Here is a 24,655-nt window from a genome sequence, read left to right as displayed (position 1 = left end):
TACACCTCAGAAAGTTTATAGCTGCGTCCCGGCAGACAGGCTAAATACACAATTTAAGAAAGAAGTAGAGATTATGCTACTTAACACTGGAAATTAGGAACATAGGGTTCCCAGTTATTAGATTCCTGTGTTTTCCTGTTATATTTATCCAATAGCTTTTTCAACTCATACATCAAACACATATTTAAAAAAAAAAAAAAAGTATTTAATGTCTCACCCGGAGAGGTATTTTGCAATATTCACTGAGCACTGGAACGTCAAACACCAGACGTCTGAGCAGTTGCTGCATCATAGAGGGTCGCAGATGCCTGTGAAATAAGTGCAGAATTACATCTGTGTAGGTGGAATATAATTATGTCTTGTGTGCAGGTGCTCATATCCAAGAATATTTTAAGAACTTTGTGAGGAAAAAAACTTTATAATGTGATCTTATGTATGCGGCAGTCATATACTCCATGATTCCAGGTCAGTGAATGTCAAACTTCGTCAAAGAAAGGCAAAATATGTTTGAATGCAGTCATGACACTGAAATACTGCAAGTTAATACTGCAAATGCTAAATTTAGCATGGGTGCAACAGAAAATTTGTTCATGACTCAAACAGTATGGCAGTATCAGAAACATACCTTGATACACAATTTATTAAATGCAATAAATGCCTAAATAATAAATAGATAGAGGTGCTTTAATCATAGACTGTATATAAAAGCAGATGCAACCTCCGCAATTTGAAAAGTGAAGCCAATGTGAAAGTGCCTTAAACCTTTCTCGAGCTCGAGATGCCTTACTTGCAGATAGCCAGCAGACAGTCCTCAATGGCATCCCTTTGGGCTTTGGTGAGTGAACGGCCTTTTGACAGCCGGTAGATAGTCTGCAGCGTGGAGTCAACCAGCTGGGCACGATGCTCTGTGCTGCCAAAGAGAGCGGCACAGCGGGTCAGCAGAGGCAGCAGAGCCGAGCCGATGTACCTGTTCATGGCCAATGCAGTCTCTGTGGTGCTCAACACCTCCTGTGAGACAGAAAAACAATGCATGTTGATGAAAAAGGAGTGCAGTACAGTCTCTGCATGTGGAGATTAACAGAAGGTGGAAGTGATTATAGGTTCTGCCAAATGCAAATATTATGTGGTTCTCTAACAGAAAAAAGGAAAGGGACAGTGAAGCTGAAGAGCCTCAATCGCCACTAATTTTGCAGCTGGGGATAATTGCATTCATTAAAACCAAAATTTGAAAAGTGTTTCTATAACTTCTTAGTTTTTTGTGGGGAAACAGGTGGTGTTGTGATGGTACCAACTACCCTTTGCATGTAAATGAAGTTGCAAAATGTAAAAAGTTCCCGATGGCTACTCCGTGAGAAAATAATGAAATTATTTATTTTCCAAACTAGAAATGACTTGCTATGAGCCATTCAGCCATAAATAATGGCTGGACAATTAGTCAGAAATTTCATCTGCACTAAAAGCAGCGAAAGTGCCCATAATTTATTTTAAATGTGTAGTTTTTATTTTATGCATAAGAAAAACTCAACTTGAGAATTTGTAATAGCTAGGTTTATTGACCATTTTCTCTTTGTACAAAGCAAAAGATGGACCAACTGAGAAAATATGAATATAATTAAGAAAAAATAAATCAGATTAAAAGAATAAAATTGAATGAAAGCAGCAGATAATTACTTCACATCATTTGCAGTTTTAGACTCCATTGCTTTATGTTTTAACTATAGACTGTATATAAAAGATACATACCATGTTATGGGTATATAATAGGTGTGACGCTTTTTCTTTTCATACAGCTGCAGTTTTTACAGCAAATCTTAAAAACTAAGGATGACCTGATCAGTAGGCCAATAATTATTTTAATATTTCAGAAAATTTGCAACAGAGCTTAGTCATTATTCTGAGGATTCAGTGCTTATGTTTGCTGAGATTTACTCCTTCTGTGGCACATTTGATGAGCAAACTAGAGACTCAGCATAACTGTGTGCATTGGATTTATCACCAAATGATACAAAAATTTAAGATCTGTAACAGAGATGATCAGAGATTTTACATCTAACACACTAAAAAAGAAAAAAAAAAATTAAGTAGAAACAAACATTTTGGTTGACAGCCATTCACAAACTGGGAGTTTGAAGGTGAAATGATCTGTGGTAAAAGTTCTTTAGGACTCACTGTATCCAGAGAAGCAGAGGCTCGGAGGTCAGGGAGGAAGCCAACCTCTAACATCTGGAGCAGGAAGCTCTGGTCCTCAATGCCGTACACTCTGTCCAGGAAGAGCACCATGGGAGCCTTGTGGTCGGGACAGAAACAAGCTGACATGTCCGGTTCAGTCACCGTGCCATCTGAAGGTTAAATGCATTTAAATAAAAAAAAAAAAGACAAATACTTAGATTTATGTGCACATGGTATGCAGATATACATTTTGTACACACTATTTGTTATTTCTATATATTTGCATACACTGCACAGTATTTCAGATCAAAAAAGTGCTTACTTTTACTTTGCTTATCTTAAAGTAAAGATAAGCAAAAAGGATAGTAGTGCAAAACAAAGGTTTATTGGACCAGTACAAGTGAATCATTTATCAAAGTTTCAAATACTGCATGATTTATAAATAATGTGAAGTAGAAACACAGGTGATTGGCTTTTAGAGTTTATTTAAGGTAAATATAATTCCAGGCATGATAAGCTGAGGAAATCAAGCATAAAAGTAAAATATATTTATTCTCTGGTGTTCTTGCTGTTGAGCACGATTTTTAACCATCATTTCATAAGCTAGGCACAAACTAGAAAGGCAATAAAAACAGAACACAGGCATAATTTTCCTCTGCAGAGATGCAGAGAAAAATTTAGGGTGTCTCCTAAATGATGTCTACTGCCATTGCATGGGCACTTCCAGTGATATACCTCCAGAGCTGTGATGATACTGTGCAGAGTTATAAAATTATTTCAGCTTCCTTAATCTGGCAGCATGACATACATGCTGTATGAGGATGAGTTTTATTTTTTGTTGGTAAGTAAGGTAATGTGGGGTGTTAGTTCAGCAGGATGCAGCAAAAACTGTGATATACAGCAGCCTGTGTTTGTATTGTATATAGAGTATGAATTACATTTTTAAAATGAGACTACCGCACACTTTCAGCTTTAAATCTAGACAAAACGACGTATGAACATTTCTGCTCATGTGTTGGTTTTTAATCATCAGAAACTGGCTAACTAAGCAAACTGGGACCGGCATACCTTTATTAACCACAGGCATGTTGAGGGGGATGCTGATGATGCCCACCAGGTCTGATGTGGGAACCAGAGAGCGCAGGATGGCTCTGATACGCAGAGCCTCACCTTTACCTGCATTGATAAGCTGTAAGAGATTCACAGGCATAAAATAAAACAATCTCTTTCTCATGTGGGTCCTCGTGGTAATAATTACGTTTGCTGTATTATGTTAAAACATGTGAACATGTAAGGTAAGCTCTCCAAATGAGCAACAGAGAGGCACTAGATCGGGCAATTTTGTGAGCATTTATAATGTTTTTGCACAATTCATGCTCATATAGGAGGTAGAGCAGGTCATCTACTAATCAGAAAGTTGGTGGTTCAATTCCTGGCTGCTCCTATCTGCATGCCAAAGTATACTACTGAACCTCCGATACTGATGCTCTCTGATGCAACCGTTGGAGTATGTGAATGTTAGATAGAAAGTCCTTTGATATAGAAAACAATGCTTGTGTGAATGAGTGAATGCAAATGTGCTGTACAGAGTAGAAAAGCACTTTATAAGAACTAAAACCCAAACTCTAACCCCAAAATCTGATTCAAGTATGAAATACTGGCTATGTCCCCCACAGTGTGAATCACTCTTCACTATACAGAATGTCATTCTTCAGCTCAGGCTGGTGTTGAAGGTCTCACATGCATCTCAGGAGCACAGCGTCCTAGTAGGTCAATAAGGGCAGAGTAGAAGGACATGATGGCATTGCCCATGTGAATAATTTCCCCTTCTTCCTCACCAGACCTGAAACAGACAGACACATTATATTATATATATATATATATATATATATATATATATATATATATATATATATATATATATATACACACACACACACACACACACACATTATAATAAATATTTTCCTGAACACTGCAAACCTTCCTGGAAGTTGCAGATAAGCTGTGCAAGGTAGTTTGAGAGTAAAACGGTCAGTAGATTAGGCAATTTTTTGAGCATTTATAATAATGTTTTGGCACAATACACGATCTCCTTACAGGCCATTCTGTTATACATAATGATTCCCAATCTCTCTCCTCACTCCAGGCGATAGTAACGTTCAACACTAAAATGCAGCCAGTGTTACAGCCTTGGCATACTAATGTGAAAAGGCAGGGACAAACCCTAGCCAGAGCTTCAACCAATGCCAAGTCTAATATATTCCTTTTATTTATACTTCTTTCCAGACAAGTACCTTTGTATGGTGCCCTTATGCTTCAGTTATGGTACAAATATAATTTTTTTGTTTTAGTTTAAAAAACATAACATGCCCTAAATAGAAGACTAAACATGTTAGTGGAAAACAGGTAACCTGGCCATTAAATAAATAAAACATTTGAGCTTTTTTTTTTTAAATGTCAAAGTAATCCCTGATTAATCATCTCTTAGAATTGTGTAGCTTTTTTCCTACATGTAAATTAAAATGATCCAGTAAATTATATTAAGCTAAAACAAGAGTAAATCAAGTCTATGAAGATCTTCCTGTTTTGGTAGGAGGCTTTTTAATGAAAAAAGACAATTGATAAAACTCCACTTTGTAACAGGAAATTACTTCCTCTTGCTGGGCAAAGCCAATGAAATAAACTTTGATCTCTTTTCCAGTAATGTGATATGGCTCTATTAGAGAGTCTAGCAACAAAGAATAATGCTAGTTTAGCTAAGCACACAGGGAAATCTAATTAAATGTAACAATTCACACAGAGACCCAGATAATAAGAGACTTAATCACAAGTGACTGCTTTAGAGCTTCTGAATGGGTTTTTAGTGTCTCGTGGGGATAATAATGCTGATTCAGAAGATTTTAAAACACTGGTGTGGATTTATACCCAGTAGTGATTCCAGCAGGGGTCTTGGGCAGGTCCAGGGCAGGATCTTCAGAGATCTTGATGGCCTCTTCCATGGCGGCCAGCAGACCCTGACCTCCCTCACCCCTCAGGGCGGGGCCGAAACACTCTGGACGTCTGATGAGCAGCTTCACCACTACGTTGGCATTTTCCTCCACGCTCTCACCTGGTGTTTAAACAAAAAAAAAATTATCCTCAAAAGGAAAGCTGAGAGTCAATTAGAGAGTAAACCCCCTGAAAGTGGTATTCAGCACCTGCTAAAGCACCGCTACATTTTTTATCCAGGAAGAGCTGACTAACATTTCCACGTGGGAACTTCTGGGTCTTAACAACTCAGCAGGACTCTGGCATCCTTCCCCAGCAGATTTTGTAATTTCTGCACAGTTTTTCATTTCTCTTCCAATAACAGCATCACCATTAAATCCCCTGCTGCTTTATTACAAAATACTCACATTTATCTAGATACAGTGAAATTACCCTAGAATGTTTCAGTTTCTTAACAGTGATATTTTTAATATGAGTAGTTAGTTATTTATTGCTCAGTTACACATACTGTGCATTGCATGCACACACAGGAATAATCTGAATCGAGTCTTAACAGTGGTTTTCTTCTGTACTTGCCTTCTAGTTTTGTTTCAGATTATACATGTTTTGACAGTGTGACTGCTTACCCCTCCCTAAATTTTCACTTTTGCAAAATTCTCCTCCTCTTGTGTGTATTTAATCTGTGCCCTCCTCCTTTGTCATCCCCAGGTTATCTTTATACCATGTGTTTATCATTTAAGCATTCTTTGCATCATGTAGGTTTTCTCAGATGTCTGACCTTGTCTGTTCTCCTGACAGACTGATCACCTGTATACTGAAGTCTGTATGACACATACAAAGCATCTTTGAACTGTTACTTGGTCTCTGTAGTCATGTAGAGTGCTGTGAAAAAAGTATTCATCCCCTTCCTGAAGCAAGAACTGCAGTCAAGCATTTGTGATAACTGGCAGTGACTCTTTCACATCACTGTGGAGGAATTTTGGCCCATTCTTCTTTGCAGAGTTGTTCTAATTCAACCACAATGGAGGGTTTTCAAGCATGAATGGCTTGGTTAAGATCGTACCAAAGCAGCTCAATGTGATCTGAGTCTGGACTTTGACTAGGCCACCCTTGTTTTGATTTGGGTTTTTTTTTTTTTTTTTTAAGGTGGAGTTGCTGGTGCGTTTTGATTCATATTCCTGCTGAATAATGTGGGTGCACTTGACCTTCAGGGCACAAACTCCTTCCTGATAGAGAGCAGAATTCACAGTTCCATCAGTTACAGCAAGTCTTCCAGGTCCTTACCCAGCAAAGCAGCCCCAGACCATCACACTACCACCACCATGTTTGACTGTTGGTATGAAGTTCTTTTTTATGAAATGCTGTGCTAGTTTTATGCCAGATGTAAAGGACCACAAAATGTGTAAAGAATTCAAAATTTGTCTCATTAGTCCACAGGATATTTTCCCAAAAGTCTTGGGGGTCATCAAGATGTTTTTTTTGCAAATGTGAGATGAGCCTTTGTGTTCCTTTTTGGACACCAGTGGTTTTCTCCTTGGAACTCTTCCATGATGCCATTTATGCCCAGTCTCTTTCTTATTGTTGAATCATGAACTCTGACCTTAACTAAAGCAAGTGAGGTCTGCGGTTCTTTAGATGTTGTTCTGGGTTCTTTTGTGACTTCCTGGAGGAGTCATTGATGAGCTCTTGAAGTAGTTTTGGTAGTTCGGCCACTAATGGAGCTAAGGAAATTCCATGATTTAACAAGGTGGGAAAATTACTTTTTCACACAGGGCCAGGTAGGTTAGCATAGTGTTTTTCACTTAACAAATGAAATCATCATTTAAAAACTGCTTTTTGTATTTACTCTGGTTCACACAATGCATTTTGTTGAGTAACACCAGATTGTCAACACCAGCCTTGTTTGTTTACAGGAAAACTCCACAAGCAATGTTTTACTGTCCTCGCTATACAACATTTTCAAGTCTGTTCTACTTCTGATCAGATCATGCATCCCTGATGGGTACAGTCAGTATGCTTTGTTGTAAAACAAACCAAGGGCCAGCTTATACATGCTCAAGCCTATATCACTGCAGGAAGGTGAGCACAGAAGGTAAGAAAAAAAATTCACCCTAGTGCTCAGTATAAAACATACCGTTGCAGAAAACGGCGAACCTCAGAAACGAGAGGTAGCGCTCTCCCTCTATGGGGTTCCAGCCGAGGTCTGGGTATCCCTTAGCCACCAGCATGGCACAGCTCTGAAGACCGCAGCCTGCCAGGTATGTCACCACCTACAGACAAGTAACTCTGCTTCACTACTGGGTATTATAATGGCACTGTCTTTCTGACTCTCAGTGTCAGCAACAGTGACAGCTTGAAAGCCTCTGCTGAGCCAGCTTTTCCAGTTGTCACAGAATCATTCAGCACTTTTGAAGAGAAAGCTTTCTATTTCTATCTGACTTACTTTTGCTATAATTGTATGTGTCCACTTGGGCATTCTTGGTAGTGCATTGGACACTTGATGGGAGAGAAAATTAACAGTATCACGGCAGATGATTAATGCATGCTCTTCCTCTCCTGTAGCCTCCTACAAATGTGTGAACACTGAGCTGCAGGTGGAGGTGGGGAGTCTAATCCTGGATTTCAAATCAAAACCAACATGGTGGCTCATTTCCAAATGTTCTCTTACTTCCACAAAATGTGTTTGCAAAAACTTTTGAGATGAGAAATAAGCCATCCAGCCGCAGAATCTGTCTTTATTTTGCAAGAAGTGAAAGTTGCACTGAATGCCCCGATTTGCAAAAAACTAGTCCTCCATCTTTTCAGACACTATCAGAATGCAATGTGTGGCACTTACAGACAATGACTGAAAAACGTCTGTGGAGACATACCATAACTCAAGGAGGAGCTTTAATATTTTATCTTGTTAATAAGTAAATGGAGTCTCTGGATCTTTTATAGCTCAGTCTGTTTCAGATTGATGATAACATACTGATCATATATTCAGTCATACTGGTTTTGTATTTGCAAACATAATTTGAAAAATTGTAACGCCATTAAGACACAATTTAGCTCAATACCTAAGCACACATGATTTTTGACTGCACTGTTGTTGTAAACTTAATACTAATATATTCTCTTCCCCTCTCAATTCAGAGATCTTTATTATCCCCAAGGGGGCAATTATTTCCACAGCCAGCAGCATTTCACAGCATGCTACGTGCAATTAGGTTCATTTACATTTACAGGTTCATTTCCCAGTGCTTGATACAGTTTTAAACACCAAGTTTATTACGTTACAAATATTTCTGCTACACAACAAATAAGTTAAGGTCAGCATAAACACTGGCTGTGACCTAATGAGCCTGCAACCATAAGGTGCTGTGTGATTCTTTGCTGTACAGTCAAGTATTACTTTAAGTAAGGCTGTGATTTCATTTGTCATCAAACCTTCTCCAGATCAGGCTCCTCCAGGGCCAGGGCCAGACCATTATTGTCCATCACTGAAGACGCTGCAACATCCAGTGGAGTGGAGCCCCGCATGGCTTCGGAGGCTAAACACACAGACACAGGCAGTCAGCAGCAAAGCAAACGTTACATTTGTTCTGCATTAAACAACAGGGGGCAGTCTACCAACATAACACATCAATCTTGATGTTTTCCAGCTCAGAATAGCAGATCACATAAATCAGTTTGTCAACATCTGCCCTTTGTGCAATATTACTCAATTTTTAACCATCACTGCAGTCCTGCAGATAATACAAAAACACTTAAACCCATCTTTTAAAATTATGACACTCGAGTGGAACTTCAAATGTGAAGAATATTTTAGTAAATGCTGTTGTAAATATATGTTGTGCATTACATGAAACTTATACATCTATAACTTCTACCTACTGCACTTCTATAATAACTGTGATTTTTGAAAGTAACTCTGATATTCTGCATGCATTATGACATGGAAATCAATAACTCAGCTGTGCAGTACTACTGTGCACAAGGGAAGGGCAGTCCAGATGGACTATGCCACATATTATTAATACATAGACAAACACAATACAAGTCATCTCCCCCACTACGACCATACTGATGCATGCGGCTTATAAATAGGCAAATATTAAAAGTGTCATTTAAAGGGCAACAACTAACGTGTTTACATTCATCTGTCCTCTTCAGATAATGTGAACCTCTCCTTCCACAGCCAGGCGCTTCAGTTTACACAATACACAAGCACACAGAACCCAGTGACTCATAAGTCCTGCTCTGCACGCCTAAATAACCCCGTCCCTCATTTACTTCTCGCTATTCTTCTATCAGCAGCTTCCCTCTCAGCCCCTTAGACCTTCAACCTGATATACTGGTATTTTGAAATCAGGGCCGTTACTCTTCTTCAGCGGCTGTTTGTCATAATGTTAGTAATAAGTCTGAGTCTCCACTTAAAAAAAAATCTTCAAGGCTGTAGCGACTGTTGGTTTCAGTATACATTTTGTAGCAGCAAAAACTTTTAGTTGATGAAGTGGGGCAAAAATTCTGGGAACACCTTCAAATGTCAAGACATCCACAGAACTGCTTTGGTTCTTTTCCACTGACTTCTGGAACAATGTCCTTTGGACAGACACAACCAAAGTGAAGATCCATCCATCCATCCATTTTCTTCCGCTTATCCGGGGCCGGGTCGCGGGGGCAGAAGCCTAAGCAGAGAAGCCCAAGCTTCCCTCTCCCCAGCCACCTCCTCCAGCTCATCCGGAGGGACCCCAAGGCGTTCCCAGGCCAGCCGAGATACATAATCTCTCCAGCGTGTCCTGGGTCAAAGTGAAGATGTCTGATCATAATGCAAAGCGCCATGTTTGGTGAAAACCAAACACAGCATATCAGCACCTCATACCAACTGTCAAGCACGGTGGTGGAGGGGTGTTGGTTTGGGCTTGTTTGGCAGCCACAGGACCTGGGCACCTTGTGGTCATTGAGGTGACCATGAATTCCTCTGTATACCAAAGTCAAAGTTCAAAGTGCTTTAAGTGGTCTTTGCATAAATGAATGGTGCAAACCTCAATGAACCAAAGCAACGTAAATGAAAAGGTGAAATCTACTTACCCAGTCCAACACTGCTGTTCTCCAGCAGGTAGCTAAGATGGTCAAACATGGCTTTCTGGTTCTGGCGGCTAATACGGCAGAAATAGCACAGGAAGCGACAACAGCTAGCTACCATCTTGGGAAAGGCAATCTCCTGTGGAAGAAAAAAGTAAAAATGTACCCAAGCCATACACTGTATGGATCAATCTGCAGCCTTTGGAGAAACAAGCACATATTTTTAAAGATACCATCTAGAGTTTTCATGAATAAGCTGTTACAGGAGCTCAGGAATATTAAAGTTCTTTTTACTATCACTAGAGGACACAGAGTATGCCATCTTTGGCTCTGATAAAGGTATCTAGCTAAACTATCATGAAGCTTATTATGGAATCAATAAATAAAATGTATTTCCTGTTTTGAACACAGAAACTGAAAAATCATTTGACCTTTAAAGCCCTTTTGCATTTAATGCTATTAGATCTGTGTCATCCTCATTTTTCTAAGTTCTTATATGGGCTCAGGACAGCCGTCAGGCTGAGCATAAATCACAGGAGTCATTTTCTCCATGACAGAAATGCAGAGGAATTAATTGACAGTGGAGGAGGAGAAACCCCCATTTTGCTTTCAGCAGATCACAATCTGCAAAAATGCACAGTACAGAAAATCACACTTCTCAGTCAGCTGACAAATGTCAAACTTTCAATCATGCCAAATGCTTCCACATCTAAATTTTAAAATCCAAAGCAATTTGGGAATGTACAGCTTCAGAATAATCTGTTAGTTCTGCATGCGCGGTCCCATTGTGCATGATTGAGAGCAAACATTTTGTATGGGTCGAGATTTATTCCTTGATCAAATTCTGTAAATCCTCTGTCTTGATTGTGTGATAAAACCTGTGACTTGCATGATCTGATAATATTCAGCACCATGCCATGACTGAAACAACATCAGAGATGATCAAAGAGGAAAAATTAAAGGCCTGATATATACTCATGAGCTGTGGTACTGTCACTGTATATGGCCACAGCAAGTGAAGTACACATATCAAGTGGCATTAAACCAGTCTGGAATTTATGCTATGAGCCTGTGCGATCAGTCCGCCAGAGAGAGACTTGAAGGCCTGAATGTCTCCCTGAGGTCTGTCTGTCTGAGGTTCAGTTCAAGCTTGGCACTGACTGCGGCATTAAATCACAACCACCTCTTCCAGCTTCTGTCAGCACTGCCCAAAAAGGACAGGTTTGAGTGGCCTCCTTTCACCCCACTGATGCCATCCTATGCTGGGTTTACTCCTCTGCCCTCTCCATTACCACTGTGGTTTTTCTAGGTATTAAGCTGTTTCTCTTGGCTCACCTCAGCCCCTTAAGATATTTTTTTTTTCCTGAGATCAGTATACAACCTATTAAGCATTAAAAATTCTGTCAGGCACAAAACACTAAACTCTATTGAACACTGAATATTAAAGAATTTATGCCCCCCAAACTAAGCTTCTTACCAAAAAAAATTAACCTGCTTATGTTTTGTTAACAGGTTAATTGTTTGAGTCATTTTGCAAGCAAAAGCACTGTAAATCTGCTTGTTTGAGTTCCTTGAATGTGATGATTTGCTCCTTCCTTTGTTTGTTTGTTTCCATTCATAATTAAATGTTTTTGGCATTAAAGCTGCTGACTTATCAGATTCAGGACAATGGTCTGGGCTCTGGATCATTGTGGAGAACCATTATTTTAACTTTTTTTTTTGTTGCATTTTTTAATAGACAGTGCCTTTTCATTAACACATTTTACATATTAATCTATGTGGAAACTAGAGGACACATGACTTTGGAATAAGAACCTTTCAAAGAGGTAGGAAAAGTGAAAATGCGGATAAAATGCAGCTAATGTTGCAAACTTCTTGCAAAGGTTATGAACAGGATCAGGAGTACTAAAGGATTTCTTCTATAAGTTCACTTTGAGTTGAGATTGGCAGCTACTATCTCCATTCATGACTAAAAAGTTAACAGAGCTGAGGAATAATTAAATACTTTGTAGTGGTCAAGGCAAAAAAAACAAAAATAAACAATGTTATGCCCACCTGTGACTTGTCTCCCCCCAGCACGTTCACCATGACCTCCATGACTGTCTCGTGCATGCCCAGCACTCTCATCAGATTGGGATGCTGGTAGAAAACCTTGTTGTTCATGATATCACTGGAAAGGTCACAGCATCGTAACAGTGAGGGAGTATATTGTACACTAAGATAAATTTCTACAACAGTGTAAACAACATATTTTCTTACCCAAGCCCATCAATCATGAGTTTCTCCTCTTCCTTGCCCATTCGCACTGATAGCAGAGATCTGATTTGACCCAGAGATGCCAGCAGGTTAATAGCATCTTGCACGGATGCGGCACTGATGGTGTAGGATTTCTTCATGGCCCGAAGCAGTTCCCCGATGCCATCATACTGTCTCCTTAGCAGGCTGAACATCACCCTGACCAGCTCAGGGTCCTGAATGTGAGACTCCTGCGCCCAGCTGGTTATGGTTTGGGAGATAAGCTCCTTCAGGTTGGCTGGAGAAGTGAGAGTTCAACATTCTTAAAATGAGAAATGGTATAGATGCAGTAAAATGAAGGCTGCTCTGCTGTCAAAGGCTAATAGTACCTACATGTGTGCTTTTCCAAAGATAAACTGTAGATTGGGTTTTATAATCTGGTTGATCTTATAGATGCAACTGGAGAAAACCTTGCTGACATGAAGTGATACATCTAAAAGTTGTAGCTAAATGCTGCACCTCTCTAAGCATTGCTATTCCAAAGCTATTGCTGAACTTTGAGTGTTTAAGTCAAATAGCACAACATCTGTAGCAAACAAAGGGTCAGATCCAAGCAGAATTGTAATGAGAGATGAGACAGTGCAGCTGCCCTGAAGGTGAATGTGCTGCAAATTCACATCTGCTCTGCATCATCTCAAACAGTGGCTCACAAGGGAGTCACAAAAACCCTACGCAGGCTGCGTGCTAATCTGCAAATGACCACACTCTATTAATATGGTGTTAGTTATAAAAATTTCTGTTTCTTCCAGGACTGTGCAAACAACCTGGGGCACCAATCATTTCTTTATGTTTTTCTAGGAAAATGGGAAACGGGTGTACTGATTTACTGAAAAATGTGCAAACATAAATAGAAATACAATATATCAGACAAAAACAGAGTTTGTACAATTCCAACAGGCATGAAAATCAATATTTGATGTGACCACCTTTATTCTTCAGCACAGTCTGAACTCTTTTAGGCAGCTTTCCCGTCATTTCATTTTCCAGGCTTCTTGAAGGACATTTAAAGTTCTTCTTTGGATGATGGCTGCCTTTTGTTCCCTTTTTTGCAAAGATGATCCCCGCTTCAATAATATTTGTGAAGTTGTCTTTTATGTGTGGACACAACACTGGTTCATATGTTGGATTAGATGCCTTTTTTAATGCTTGAATAAGACCATTTAAGTGCCTGAAAATGGTCTGGTATATGGACTGGACTGAAAATGAGTGAAAAAGCAACCAATGTACAAAGAAAATCTTTGAAAGACCTTCACAAAGAACTGGAGAACTACTGTTCAAGATCATGTTAAAAAATTACAAGAAAGTCTGGCTCCTTGGATGCAAAACATAAAGAAGTGAGGGCTGGCTCAGTACTTTGCACAGTACTGTACATTCTCCAAAATCATAACGAACCAAACCCTTAGTTGGCTGTGCCATTAATTATTACTCTTGAAAAATGTAATTGCAAAAGAAGCAATTAGGAGCTTTGATGTTTTGTCAGTACATTAGGTACAGCACCACAATCAGCTCCGGTGCCTGTCTTAACAAGCAGGACTAAAATAAAAATCCAGCTTTTAAGTTGGTCTGTATTGTTTTTCTAAAGTCAGGATGCTGACAGCATATCTGAAGCAAGGCACAGTGATGTAGATGTAAATAAAACATTAAAAGAGGAGCAATCTCCACTACAAACAGAATGTAATCACAAGTTCCAAAACCATGATAAAATGGTTGTTATTACATATGGTGGACAAAAACTAAACACCAAAAAACTGATACTCAGATGTTATTAAAAGATAAAACATGGAACAACTTATCCAGAGGTGAACAGCACACTGACGGAGGATTGAAAAGTTTAATAACTTTTGAGTAATCTGACTAATTAACTAATGCTGTGGAATCAACATTAGGCATTTGCTGATTTAAATAGTTTTCATCAAAAGAATAAGGAAGCAGTAAAAGTTTTAGACAAACTACTGGCTTTAAAGTTTTATAACAGTGAATGAATTACTGTCAGTTAAATGTAATAATTTCCATGCTAAATTGATTGACCAGACATTAATGATGTATGATCTGACATGTAAAGATCATACAATAAAACTGCATATTGGAAAAAAAAAAAACACTAATTTTGTCAGTTTATTTCCCCCACCCATGTATTAGTCAGGCTTCTTCAATATAATTTTAAATTGATGTACAAAACCAATTGTGAAAATGCTGTGATGCTGTGTAAAATGTAAAAATTCAATTCAGTTCATATTGATTTATATAACACTAAATCACAACAACAGTCACCCTAAGATGTTTTATATTGTAAAGTGAAGAGCCTACAATGATACACTGCTCAAAAAAATAAAGAGAACACTTAAACAACACAATATAACTCCAAGTAAATCAAACTTCTGTGAAATCAAACGGTCCACTTAGGAAGCAACACTGATTGACAATCAGTTTCACATGCTGTTGTGCAAATGGAATAGACAACAGGTGGAAATTATTGGCAATTAGCAAGACACACTCAATAAAGGAGTGGTTCTGCAGGTGGGGACCACAGACCACTTCTGAGTACCTATGCTTTCTGGCTGATGTTTCAGTCACTTTTGAATGTTGGTGGTGCTTTCACACTCGTGGTAGCATGAGACAGACTCTACAACCCACACAAGTGGCTCAGGTAGTGTAGCTCATCCAGGGTGGCACATCAATGCGAGCTGTGGCAAGAAGGTTTGCTGTGTCTGTCAGCGTAGTGTCCAGAGGCTGGAGGCGCTACCAGGAGACAGGCCAGTACACCAGGAGACGTGGAGGAGGCCGTAGGAGGGCAACAACCCAGCAGCGGGACCGCTACCTCCGCCTTTCTGCAAGGAGGAACAGGAGGAGCACTGCCAGAGCCCTGCAAAATGACCTCCAGCAGGCCACAAATGCGTATGTGTCTGCACAAACGGTTAGAAACCGACTCCATGAGGATGGTATGAGGGCCTGACATCCACAGATGGGGGTTGTGCTCACAGCCCAACACCATCTTGGCATTTGCCAGAGAACACCAGGATTGGCAAATTCGCCACTGGCGCCCTGTGCTCTTCACAGATGAAAGCAGGTTCACACTGAGCACATGTGACACACGTGACAGAGTCTGGAGACGCCGTGAAGAGCGATCTGCTGCCTGCAACATCCTTCAGCATGACCAGTTTGGCAGTGGGTCAGTAATGGTGTGGGGTGGCATTTCTTTGGAGGGCCGCACAGCCCTCCATGTGCTCGCCAGAGGTAGCATGACTGCCGTTAGGTACCAAGATGAGATCCTCAGACCCCTTGTGAGACCATATGCTGGTGCGGTTGGCCCTGGGTTCATCCTAATGCAGGACAATGCTAGACCTCATGTGGCTGGAGTGTGTCAGTAGTTCCTGCAAGATGAAGGCATTGAAGCTATGGACTGGCCCGCCCATTCCCCAGACCTGAATCCAATTGAGCACATCTGAGACATCATGTCTGGCTCCATCCACCAACGTCACGTTGCACCACAGACTGTCCAGTAGTTGGCGGATGCTTTAGTCCAGGTCTGGGAGGAGATCCCTCAGGAGACCATCCGCCACCTCATCAGGAGCATGCCCAGGCATTGTAGGGAGGTCATACAGGCGCGTGGAGGCCACACACAATACGGAGCCTCATTTTGACTTATTTTACGGACATTACATCAAAGTTGGATCAGCCTGTAGTGTGTTTTTCCACTTTAATTTTGTGTGCGACTCCAAATCCAGGCCTCCATTGGTTAATAAATTTGATTTCCATTGATGATTTTTGTGTGATTTTGTTGTCAGCACATTCAACTTTGTACAGAACAAAGTATTCAATGAGAATATTTCATTCATTCAGATCTAGGATGTGTTTTTGAGTGTTCCCTTTATTTTTTTGAGCAGTTTACATAGAAAACCCCAACAATCAGATGACCCTCTATGAGCAAACACTTGGTGACCGTGGGAAAGAAAAACTCCCTTTTAACAGGAAAAAACCTCAAGCAGACCCAAACTCACAGGAGGGGTGGCTATCTCCTTCAACCGGCTGGGGGGAGGGGAGGCAGAAGGGACAAAGGACATTAAAATGGAGCTTTTCCTTCCTTCCTTGACTGTTTTCTCTGTATTGTAGGGTCTTTCCCTTACAATATAATGCACCTTGAGGTGACTGTTTGCTGTGATTTGGCACTGTAACAGTTCATAAATATCTGGGAACTGAGGAGACCAACTGTTGCACTTTTGGGAGAGGAATGCTGTCCCATTCTTGTCTGATATAGGGTTCTAGCTGCTCAGCAGTCCTGGGTCATCTTTTTTTGTACTTTTCATTTCATGATGCACTAAATCTATTCAGCTGGTGCAAGGTCTGGACTTCAGGCAGCAAAGTGGACTCTTCTTCTATGAAGATATGCTGTTGTAATAGACGCAGTATACAGTTAAGCATTCTCTTGCTGAAATATGCAGTTTTTTTGCAGATAAATCTCTACACGGATTTACTTCTGATAAACTCTGCCTCTCTAAGATGTTCTTTTTACACCTAATCATGTTACTGACCTATTGCCAATAAACCTAATTAGCTTTAAAACGTTCCTCCAGCTGTTTCATTTTAGTATTATATAATTTTCCAACCTTTTGTTCCCCTGTCCCAACTTTTTTCAGGCATGTTGCTGCCATTAAATTCAAAATGAGCTTTTTTTCCCCCATGATATAGGAAAATGACCAAGTTTAAATATTTGATCTGCTTTCTGTGCTCTATTGTGAATAAACTATGAGATTTACAAATCCTTGCATTCTGTTTTTTACATTTTACACACAACTTAAAACTTCTGGAATTGGATTTGTAGAAAAGGTAAAGCAGATCTATTGGAATCACCTTGAATCACATCATCTGTCCATTTATAATGCTTTTGAATAATGCAGGTTAGGTGTGGGAGGCTGGAGTAAGGCATTAAAATTTATGGCAGAGAGTCTTGCAGGAGCTGTCCATTAGTCTTCTTCTATTATTTGAAACAGAACAAAACCATACTTTCAGCAAAGAGCAGCAGAAAAGAAAAAGCTTGAAGCAAAGAACTAGAGATCGGCAAGTATTCTGTGTTCTGCATTATTTATTATGGATAAATTGGCAACACTTTAAGGTTTTGTAATACCAATATAAGGTTTAATGACAAACATGGTTATGTGATTTGTGTTTAGATGTTGATTAGATATTAATCTGGCAGCACCCACAATGAAATCCTGTTTACATGATGCAGCACCAAGATGAAAACTGGCCTAATAAAATTTAGCCTTCCACTGCCATATGTAATTTTAATCTAACTATGCACTGAAGGCACTAGTAAAAAAATGGATAATTTAATGTTCTATACATTATCAGGACAAACCACTTGTGAAATGCTGAATACAAAAATGGAGTGCTATAAAGAATTCAGATACTTCGGTACAGTTTCTTATTTTTGTCTTTGGTGTTCAAGGCTACTTACTGGGGGCAGCCTGTTCAGTCTCTGTGGGTTCCTCCTCTGTCTTCTGAGGTGGGCCCTTGATCTTATAGAGTAGAGCCAGAAGACGCCCTTTAATCGAAGTGTCCTGTTCTTCCTCTTCCTCCTCCACTGGAATTCCTGCCAGGGGAAACACAGGCACTCAGAAATTTATCCCAGTATACTGACTGCTTCCATGTGAATTGTGTGGAGAATATAAACACCTAGGTTAAAGATGGTTCATATACTAAAAACTAAAAATATTTATCTTGCCAAATAATATTGACTTCATTCATATAGTACTTTTTGAAACACATGTGGAACAATCAACACGTCTCTGATCAGATAATCAGAGAGACCGACTGCTGCAATGTAAGCAGAACCCTGGTCATTTAGGGTTTTGTAAGTAAATAACATTTTTCAAAATGATATTCACTGGAATCCAAAAGAGTGAAGCTAGTTTTTGTTAACAGCCTTCTGAATTACTTTCAATTAGTCCAGAAGGACTAATTAAAAGTAGCCCAGGCTAGGCTGTCCAGGCTAGGAAGGACTGATAAATGCATGGGAAAAGTGAATTAGAGTAAAAAGAAACAATACTGGATGAAAACAAGAACCTCAGTCTCAGCCATCCAATCACTAATAGTAGTGAAATGTTCACTGAGGTGTTGTGGAGGTTGTCAGGATAACAGAAAAGTGCAGCTGTGTCTTGTCAGCACAGCGATGGTAAGAAAAACCACAGACGCTGTTAAGCAGATGAGAGCAGAGGTAATAGAATCATTCACAGGGCTGAGTCTTATTAATATAAATTCTGAAGTGACAGTCAGATAAGAATGATGAAAAACATTTGAAAGCAGTGCCAGAGACACCTGCCCAGTTCCATAATCTGTCAAATTGAATGGCATGATCACTACTGCCAAAGGTTGCAAAGAAGTCAAGCAGAACTAAGATGGAATATTCACCTTTATCTGAGCACATAACAAGACATTAGTCATTGAAAGCAATGCTGTTTCACCAGTTTGAAGCTGATGAGTGACAGCTTTCTCCAGAACAGTGGTACTGTATGTAGAGAGGGATTGTTAGGGAGAGGAAAGACACTGGCTGTCTTGAAGCAGCCAGGTATGTATGCAGATGAAAAAGAGTGATTGATAATAGAGAGAAGCAATGGGGGATAAAAGGCAGAAGCTCCTTAAGAAATTTGGCAGGAATGATACCAGATGGGCATGAAGAAGTGTGCATATGAGCAATTATATCCAGGAGCTCTGTCATGGAAATCAGATTAAAATCAGACAACACAATAGGGTGAGTAACTTGGTCAGGTTTATAGGATCTAGGCTTGAAGTGTGATACCATTGAGCTTGCCAAAAAAGATCCATCATTAGTATATAAGTCATAAACCTCCATTCTGCACCAAGAACATGAGCAGTCACCAGTTATGTTAAAAAAAAAAACAAAAAAAAAAAACACAGCTGTGTTTTTATTTTGAATTGAAATGGCTTTCAGGAAAAAAAAAAGTACTGGAGCAAACACATTAACTAAATCAGTTCAGTCATGAACAGTGCAGTCAAAAGAAGATTGTTATTTCCATCGGACATTTATATTCAGCAGTATGGCTCCATTCTGGGATTTCTCTGCACTTCCATGTGCATACATGGAAAGCTGAAGGCAGGAAAAGCTGCAAAGCGGCTTGTAGATGTGCAGCAACTGTCTGCAGGCTACAGAAACTTAGAAGGTCATCAGCAGAGCCATCAGCTTGTCTGCCAGGACGATATTTAAACTTGACTTCATTGACTGTACAAACTATTGCTACGCTCCGTTTTGTGTGAAAAGATGTCTCTACTGATGCTTCAGTGACATGTTTAGATATTTATGAACAGAATTGCACAATATATTTGTAGGAGTTCTCTATGTTCAGTAAGCAGTTGGACTCTACCACAGTGCAGCCGCAGTTCTTCATGGAACAAGTTGAGTTCATCCTGGATCTCCACGGGGCAGGGGCAGTCCTCACCTGCACTGAAATTCAACAGGATGTTTATCTGCAGGAAAAAAGCAGAACATTTATATTATGAGAGCACAAAGTGAGAACAGGAATACAGAATATTATTTTAGATAAGAAAAGGGATAAAGAAAAGGAAGGAGAGTGGTACAGAGTGAATAAAAGAAGGATGGCACAGCAGAAAGTCACAGAGGTGAGCACATTACCATCTTAGAGTCGCAGTATAATTACTCTCCTGCAGTAAGTGCTCACATGGGCTTGTCAGATAGTGGCCATCTGATGAACTCGGACAGAAATAGTCTGAAGCATTTTTTTTTGCATCAAGTATAGTCATAAGTGAAGCTAAAAACATTAAAAAAGGTATTTACATAATACAATGCAGAAAATACTTGAATGATCCATACACCCATAGATCTGCTGTGTTTGCTACAGGTCACAAGCTAACTATAAAACACTAAATATAAATAAGATACATCCAGTGCAGAGTCCAGTTTAGGCTATGCCCAAGTCTATTTTAGGCAGAACTTTTTAATAAACCATGGGAGGTTTCTTATTGTGGATAATCTTGTTTACAGTATGCACCTGCTGCTAACCGCCACTACTTGTCAGGGATCAGAGTGAAGCTGGGAAGTGCTTATCCTCAAGGTTTCACAACTCAGAGGAAGTGCAATTAAATATTTCAAACATGAATGCTTTGCAGTCATGCAGAAACTTTGCCTCAGTCGCTACCAGGTTGGATTTAAGAACACTACAAGGCGGAGCAGTAAGTGAGCTGAACACAAAACATGCCAGAGACTTTATTCCTTATTTCTGTCCTGTAGTCATAAAGTCTCTTATTCTCTTCTCATGCTACTGTTTATATAAAAACATACCATCTGGCAAAATGCAGCATATTGGATTTTTCAAATATAAATTATGAGTATAAACCTCAAAATCCAGTTTAGAGTGGTTTACGCAGAATACTGTAAATTACTTAAGGGTAGGAGAAACTAGACAATTATAGACCTTATGAACAGCATGGTAATTGTCACCATAATAACAAGTAAATAAATAAACACTGCAGAATCAAGAGAGAATGGTGTCTGGGCTCTTTGTTAGGGTGAGGAGCTCATTCATTCAGGAAGGGCTCATAGTAGAGCTGCTCCACACTGGAAGGAGCCAGATGAGGTGGTTTGGGCAACTGACCAGGACGCTTCCTGGACACCTCCTAGGTGAAGTGTTTCAGGCTAATCCCTCCAGAACACACTAAAGAGATATCTCTTACATCTCTCAGGTGGCTTGGGAACACCACTGGAAGAGCTGGAGGACGTGGCCAGAGAGAGGGTAGTCTGGGTGTCCGCTTATCCTCTAAGAAGCCAAAGGCTTAACTCTCACTGCAGGGCCAATTCACTCCCAAGTTAAATTTAGCTGCACATATGGCCCAATTTAGCCTTTGGGAATTCCACCTGAAAATAAAGTTAAGAAACTGAAAACTAAAAGGCAATTAGAGAACTACCAAATTCCCATGTTCCAGTCTCTGCTGCCGACTCTGTTCTAGTCAAGGTCATTGATTTTGTTTTTACCCCAAGGTCTAAGCAATCCTTCCAGGGTCTTACTCCAGCATACCAACGAAAACAACCTTGAACATAAATTACATCTCAGAGAGGATGTAAACAATCTCTCATACACTGGCCCCACTGCAGCATTGTACCTGCTCCTGTGGTGGCGAACGAAACTCTTTGGTCTTTTTGGCAGTGACGGCGGCAGACATGTTGAGAGCCTGCATTAGCTCGTTGTAGCGGAACTTCTGATTGTACTGCAGCTTGGAGACGAAGCTGTCGGAGAAGGAGACAATGGATTCGATGCGGTGCTTCAGCTCGCAGTCACAGAAATAGTGAAGCAGCTCACACATCTGAAAAGGATAGACATCTGCATGAAAAACACCTGTTTTTCCTGTTCTTTGTGCCTCTGTTGTCCTTGTTTGTCTGTTTGTTTCACTGTATAAATTATTTTTTATTTTACTTTATAGATCTACCTCTATCATGCATGGATTACGATTGGATGTTTATTAAATTTTAAAGTTAACACCAAGTTTTTATCATCGATGGAACATTAGTATTTCACAGCTGCCTTCATTTCTACTCATGAATTCACCTCTCAGCAAGAGATAAATCATAAAAACTCTAAACTGCTGACAAAAGAGGAATTGGTGTACCTAATCACATGAAGCCAAAATTAAAATCTAATTAAAAACTTGGAAGATAAATTGATGGACTTAGTTTAATGCAACTATTTTCAATCTTTAGTTTACCACTGAGATTAAATGTGTGCATGATCACCTGGCGTTTGACAGACTCAGGCAGTGACTTCTCCAGCAGGCCTTTAACATGTGGTTTGCTCTCCTTGGTCTCCTCCTCCCCTGCCTCTACAGCCTTCTCCTCATTCCTGCTCACCTCCTCCTTCTCCCCCGACATGGTCACCTCATCCCCCTTAACTTCCTCACCCTCTTTGGTCTCTCCAAACACATTTGGATCGATCAGGAGGAGAATCAGCCTCACCTCATCGCTGGTCAGGACTCCCATGATTAACAGCGTTCCAATTAGTTTCAAAATGGGAACAAACTGGTATTCAACACTCCCGCCTACTGGGTCTCGGATGTGGGTCCCTCCACCCTGCACTGCCTCGGTTAGCATGCTGATGGCTTTCTCCTTTAGGATGCCCAGTGGGATCTGGGGGCTGTGGAGGAACTGCTGGCGTTTAGTGTTGATGATGCCAACAGGGGAGAAGTTGACTCGAGGTTTAAGGGAGGTGCTCAGGCCCACACCAGGGAGTGAATGTCGCTTGGACTCATCCGGGAACAGCTTGATGGAGCGCGTCTCGTCCGTCACAGGGATAATGAACTCATTGTTCATCATTAGGCGGGCCTCTTTTGCTGTCTCAAGATGGATGCTGGCAATAAGAAGAATTAGTTCAATCATTGCATGAGTCTCAAGACATTGGCTATTACAAATACAGGTAAATAATGATTCATAACTTTTCCTAAAACTATAAATAACGTTCTATTAGTAAAATTTCTGCACCAAATAACCATAATATATCTGTGTGAGCTAACAGGGATGGTGATCAGTGCCTGACAAGCAAATGAGGTGCTGAGTTCTCAATTAATCAAATTTGAGTAATCAAATTTCTGAAACCAAACCCCCAAGCCACAAAGGTGTTAACACCCTCTACTTGAAAGTGAATTTTCAGTGATAATGAAGGTACTCATGTTATGAGTTTTGCTACTTATATAACATGATATTATGTGAGGAAAAGACAGATTCAACAACACTAAATGTGAGGTGGAAAAAGAAACAGAGGGATTATTAAGATTTATAGCACAAATTTGCTCAGCGATCTCATGTAACGCTGTATCACTTTAACAGTTAATGTTGTTGCACATGACACTGTCAAATCATAGAACCATCATAGATCATCATTAGATGATCTGATGAGTTACAAACATGCCAGCCTTCGTCTTGTTTCGGTGCACGGCAGTTGAGGTCATTAAAGATATATTAAACAGTCCAAACCAACTGGATCATAAAAACATGCCATTATGTTATATCAAAGGCAATAAGGCAATGCAACCAACACACCTAATAAGGACATCGTAGAAGCCCTCTCTCAGCATGCCAGAGAGGTACTGGTTGTCGATGGTGTAGAGAAGCTGTGATTGGTCCAAATGGCTACAGAGGGCGTGAGCTACACGAGTGTTTCCAAGTGCGCAAAGGGCACAATACAGCTTCAGTGTGTGGTAGTGGAACTTCCTTAGGTCTTCATGCTCAGATAACTCCATGATGTCCAAACACCTACAAGAAAGAGACAAAATAAAGGAACAAAAAACTCAGAAAAATGAATCAGCAGTCAAGGTGTGATTAAGTCTCAAAGCAAAGGAGAAAATTCAATGTGAAAATTCAATTCAATTATTCTGGGCAAAATATAAAAATGTTTGTTAGCAATTCCCTTCAATTTGGTTCTAGACACCTGTAACAATACAGAGGAAAGAGTACTTCACCAGATAGTCCCCAGAAATGTTTCATCTGAAAGCAGCTGATCTGTCTTAAATGTGTTTACTCAGCCCAAATCACAGTAAAGTATGAATGAGAAAAGTCACTACTGTTACTTAATCGACTGGCTACTGGCTGCATGCATTGAGAAAATGATCTGCCTATAGAAGCTAAATTTAACAGTTACAATGAAATGAAAAGACACTGAAAGGACTACATCCTCACCACGAATTACAATGGACACAACATAACATTGTGTCAGTGAAACAGTCATTTACCGTATGTGATTGTGTTTATATGGGTTATAGAGTATTATAATTATACCTGTTCTCTTCAGGTATGTGCACAGCCATCATCTGCAGAGGCTCCAGACACTGGATCACCCAGCCATGTCTTTCACTAACCCGAGCCGTCTCCACGTTGAGAAAGGTATTCGGCATCCGGCTCCACAGCACGGCCACAATGGTCTGCACATCCAACCGTGGTGGACACTGTGGCACCGGGTTCCTGTGCTCGCTCTTGAATATGGCTGATGAGAGCGGCATGGCATCCTTGGATTAGAATTAGGAGAAGAATGAAAATGATATTAAAGAGGAAGTTTGATTGAATGAAAACCATATTAACATCTGGGTACATCACATCCTTTTAGTCCAGAATTTACAT

The 24,655-nt window shown here is 40.0% G+C and overlaps 1 protein-coding gene across 1 annotated transcript in view; it reads right to left on the bottom strand.

Annotated features, from left to right (window-relative positions):
- The window catches only part of ryr3 (ryanodine receptor 3), a 143,220-nt gene that overhangs the window by 54,723 nt on the left and 63,842 nt on the right, over positions 1-24,655 (bottom strand). Inside the window, exons 35-51 of the mRNA XM_030721104.1 lie at positions 24,317-24,543; positions 23,582-23,794; positions 22,283-22,892; positions 21,655-21,855; positions 19,902-20,004; positions 17,978-18,112; positions 12,487-12,760; positions 12,283-12,397; positions 10,234-10,366; positions 8,590-8,693; positions 7,295-7,430; positions 5,098-5,281; positions 3,910-4,012; positions 3,238-3,358; positions 2,170-2,339; positions 788-1,008; positions 218-308 (exon numbers count right to left, since the gene is read on the bottom strand). Of these exons, the coding sequence (XP_030576964.1) occupies positions 218-308; positions 788-1,008; positions 2,170-2,339; positions 3,238-3,358; positions 3,910-4,012; positions 5,098-5,281; positions 7,295-7,430; positions 8,590-8,693; positions 10,234-10,366; positions 12,283-12,397; positions 12,487-12,760; positions 17,978-18,112; positions 19,902-20,004; positions 21,655-21,855; positions 22,283-22,892; positions 23,582-23,794; positions 24,317-24,543 (3,141 nt within the window). The remainder of the gene's footprint in view (positions 1-217; positions 309-787; positions 1,009-2,169; positions 2,340-3,237; positions 3,359-3,909; positions 4,013-5,097; positions 5,282-7,294; positions 7,431-8,589; positions 8,694-10,233; positions 10,367-12,282; positions 12,398-12,486; positions 12,761-17,977; positions 18,113-19,901; positions 20,005-21,654; positions 21,856-22,282; positions 22,893-23,581; positions 23,795-24,316; positions 24,544-24,655) is intronic.

Source organism: Archocentrus centrarchus, chromosome 24 (assembly GCF_007364275.1).
Source record: "Archocentrus centrarchus isolate MPI-CPG fArcCen1 chromosome 24, fArcCen1, whole genome shotgun sequence".
Lineage (NCBI taxonomy): Eukaryota > Metazoa > Chordata > Actinopteri > Cichliformes > Cichlidae > Archocentrus > Archocentrus centrarchus.
The sequence above is the reverse complement of the archived record's forward strand: the minus strand, read 5'-3'. Positions and strand labels throughout refer to the sequence as shown.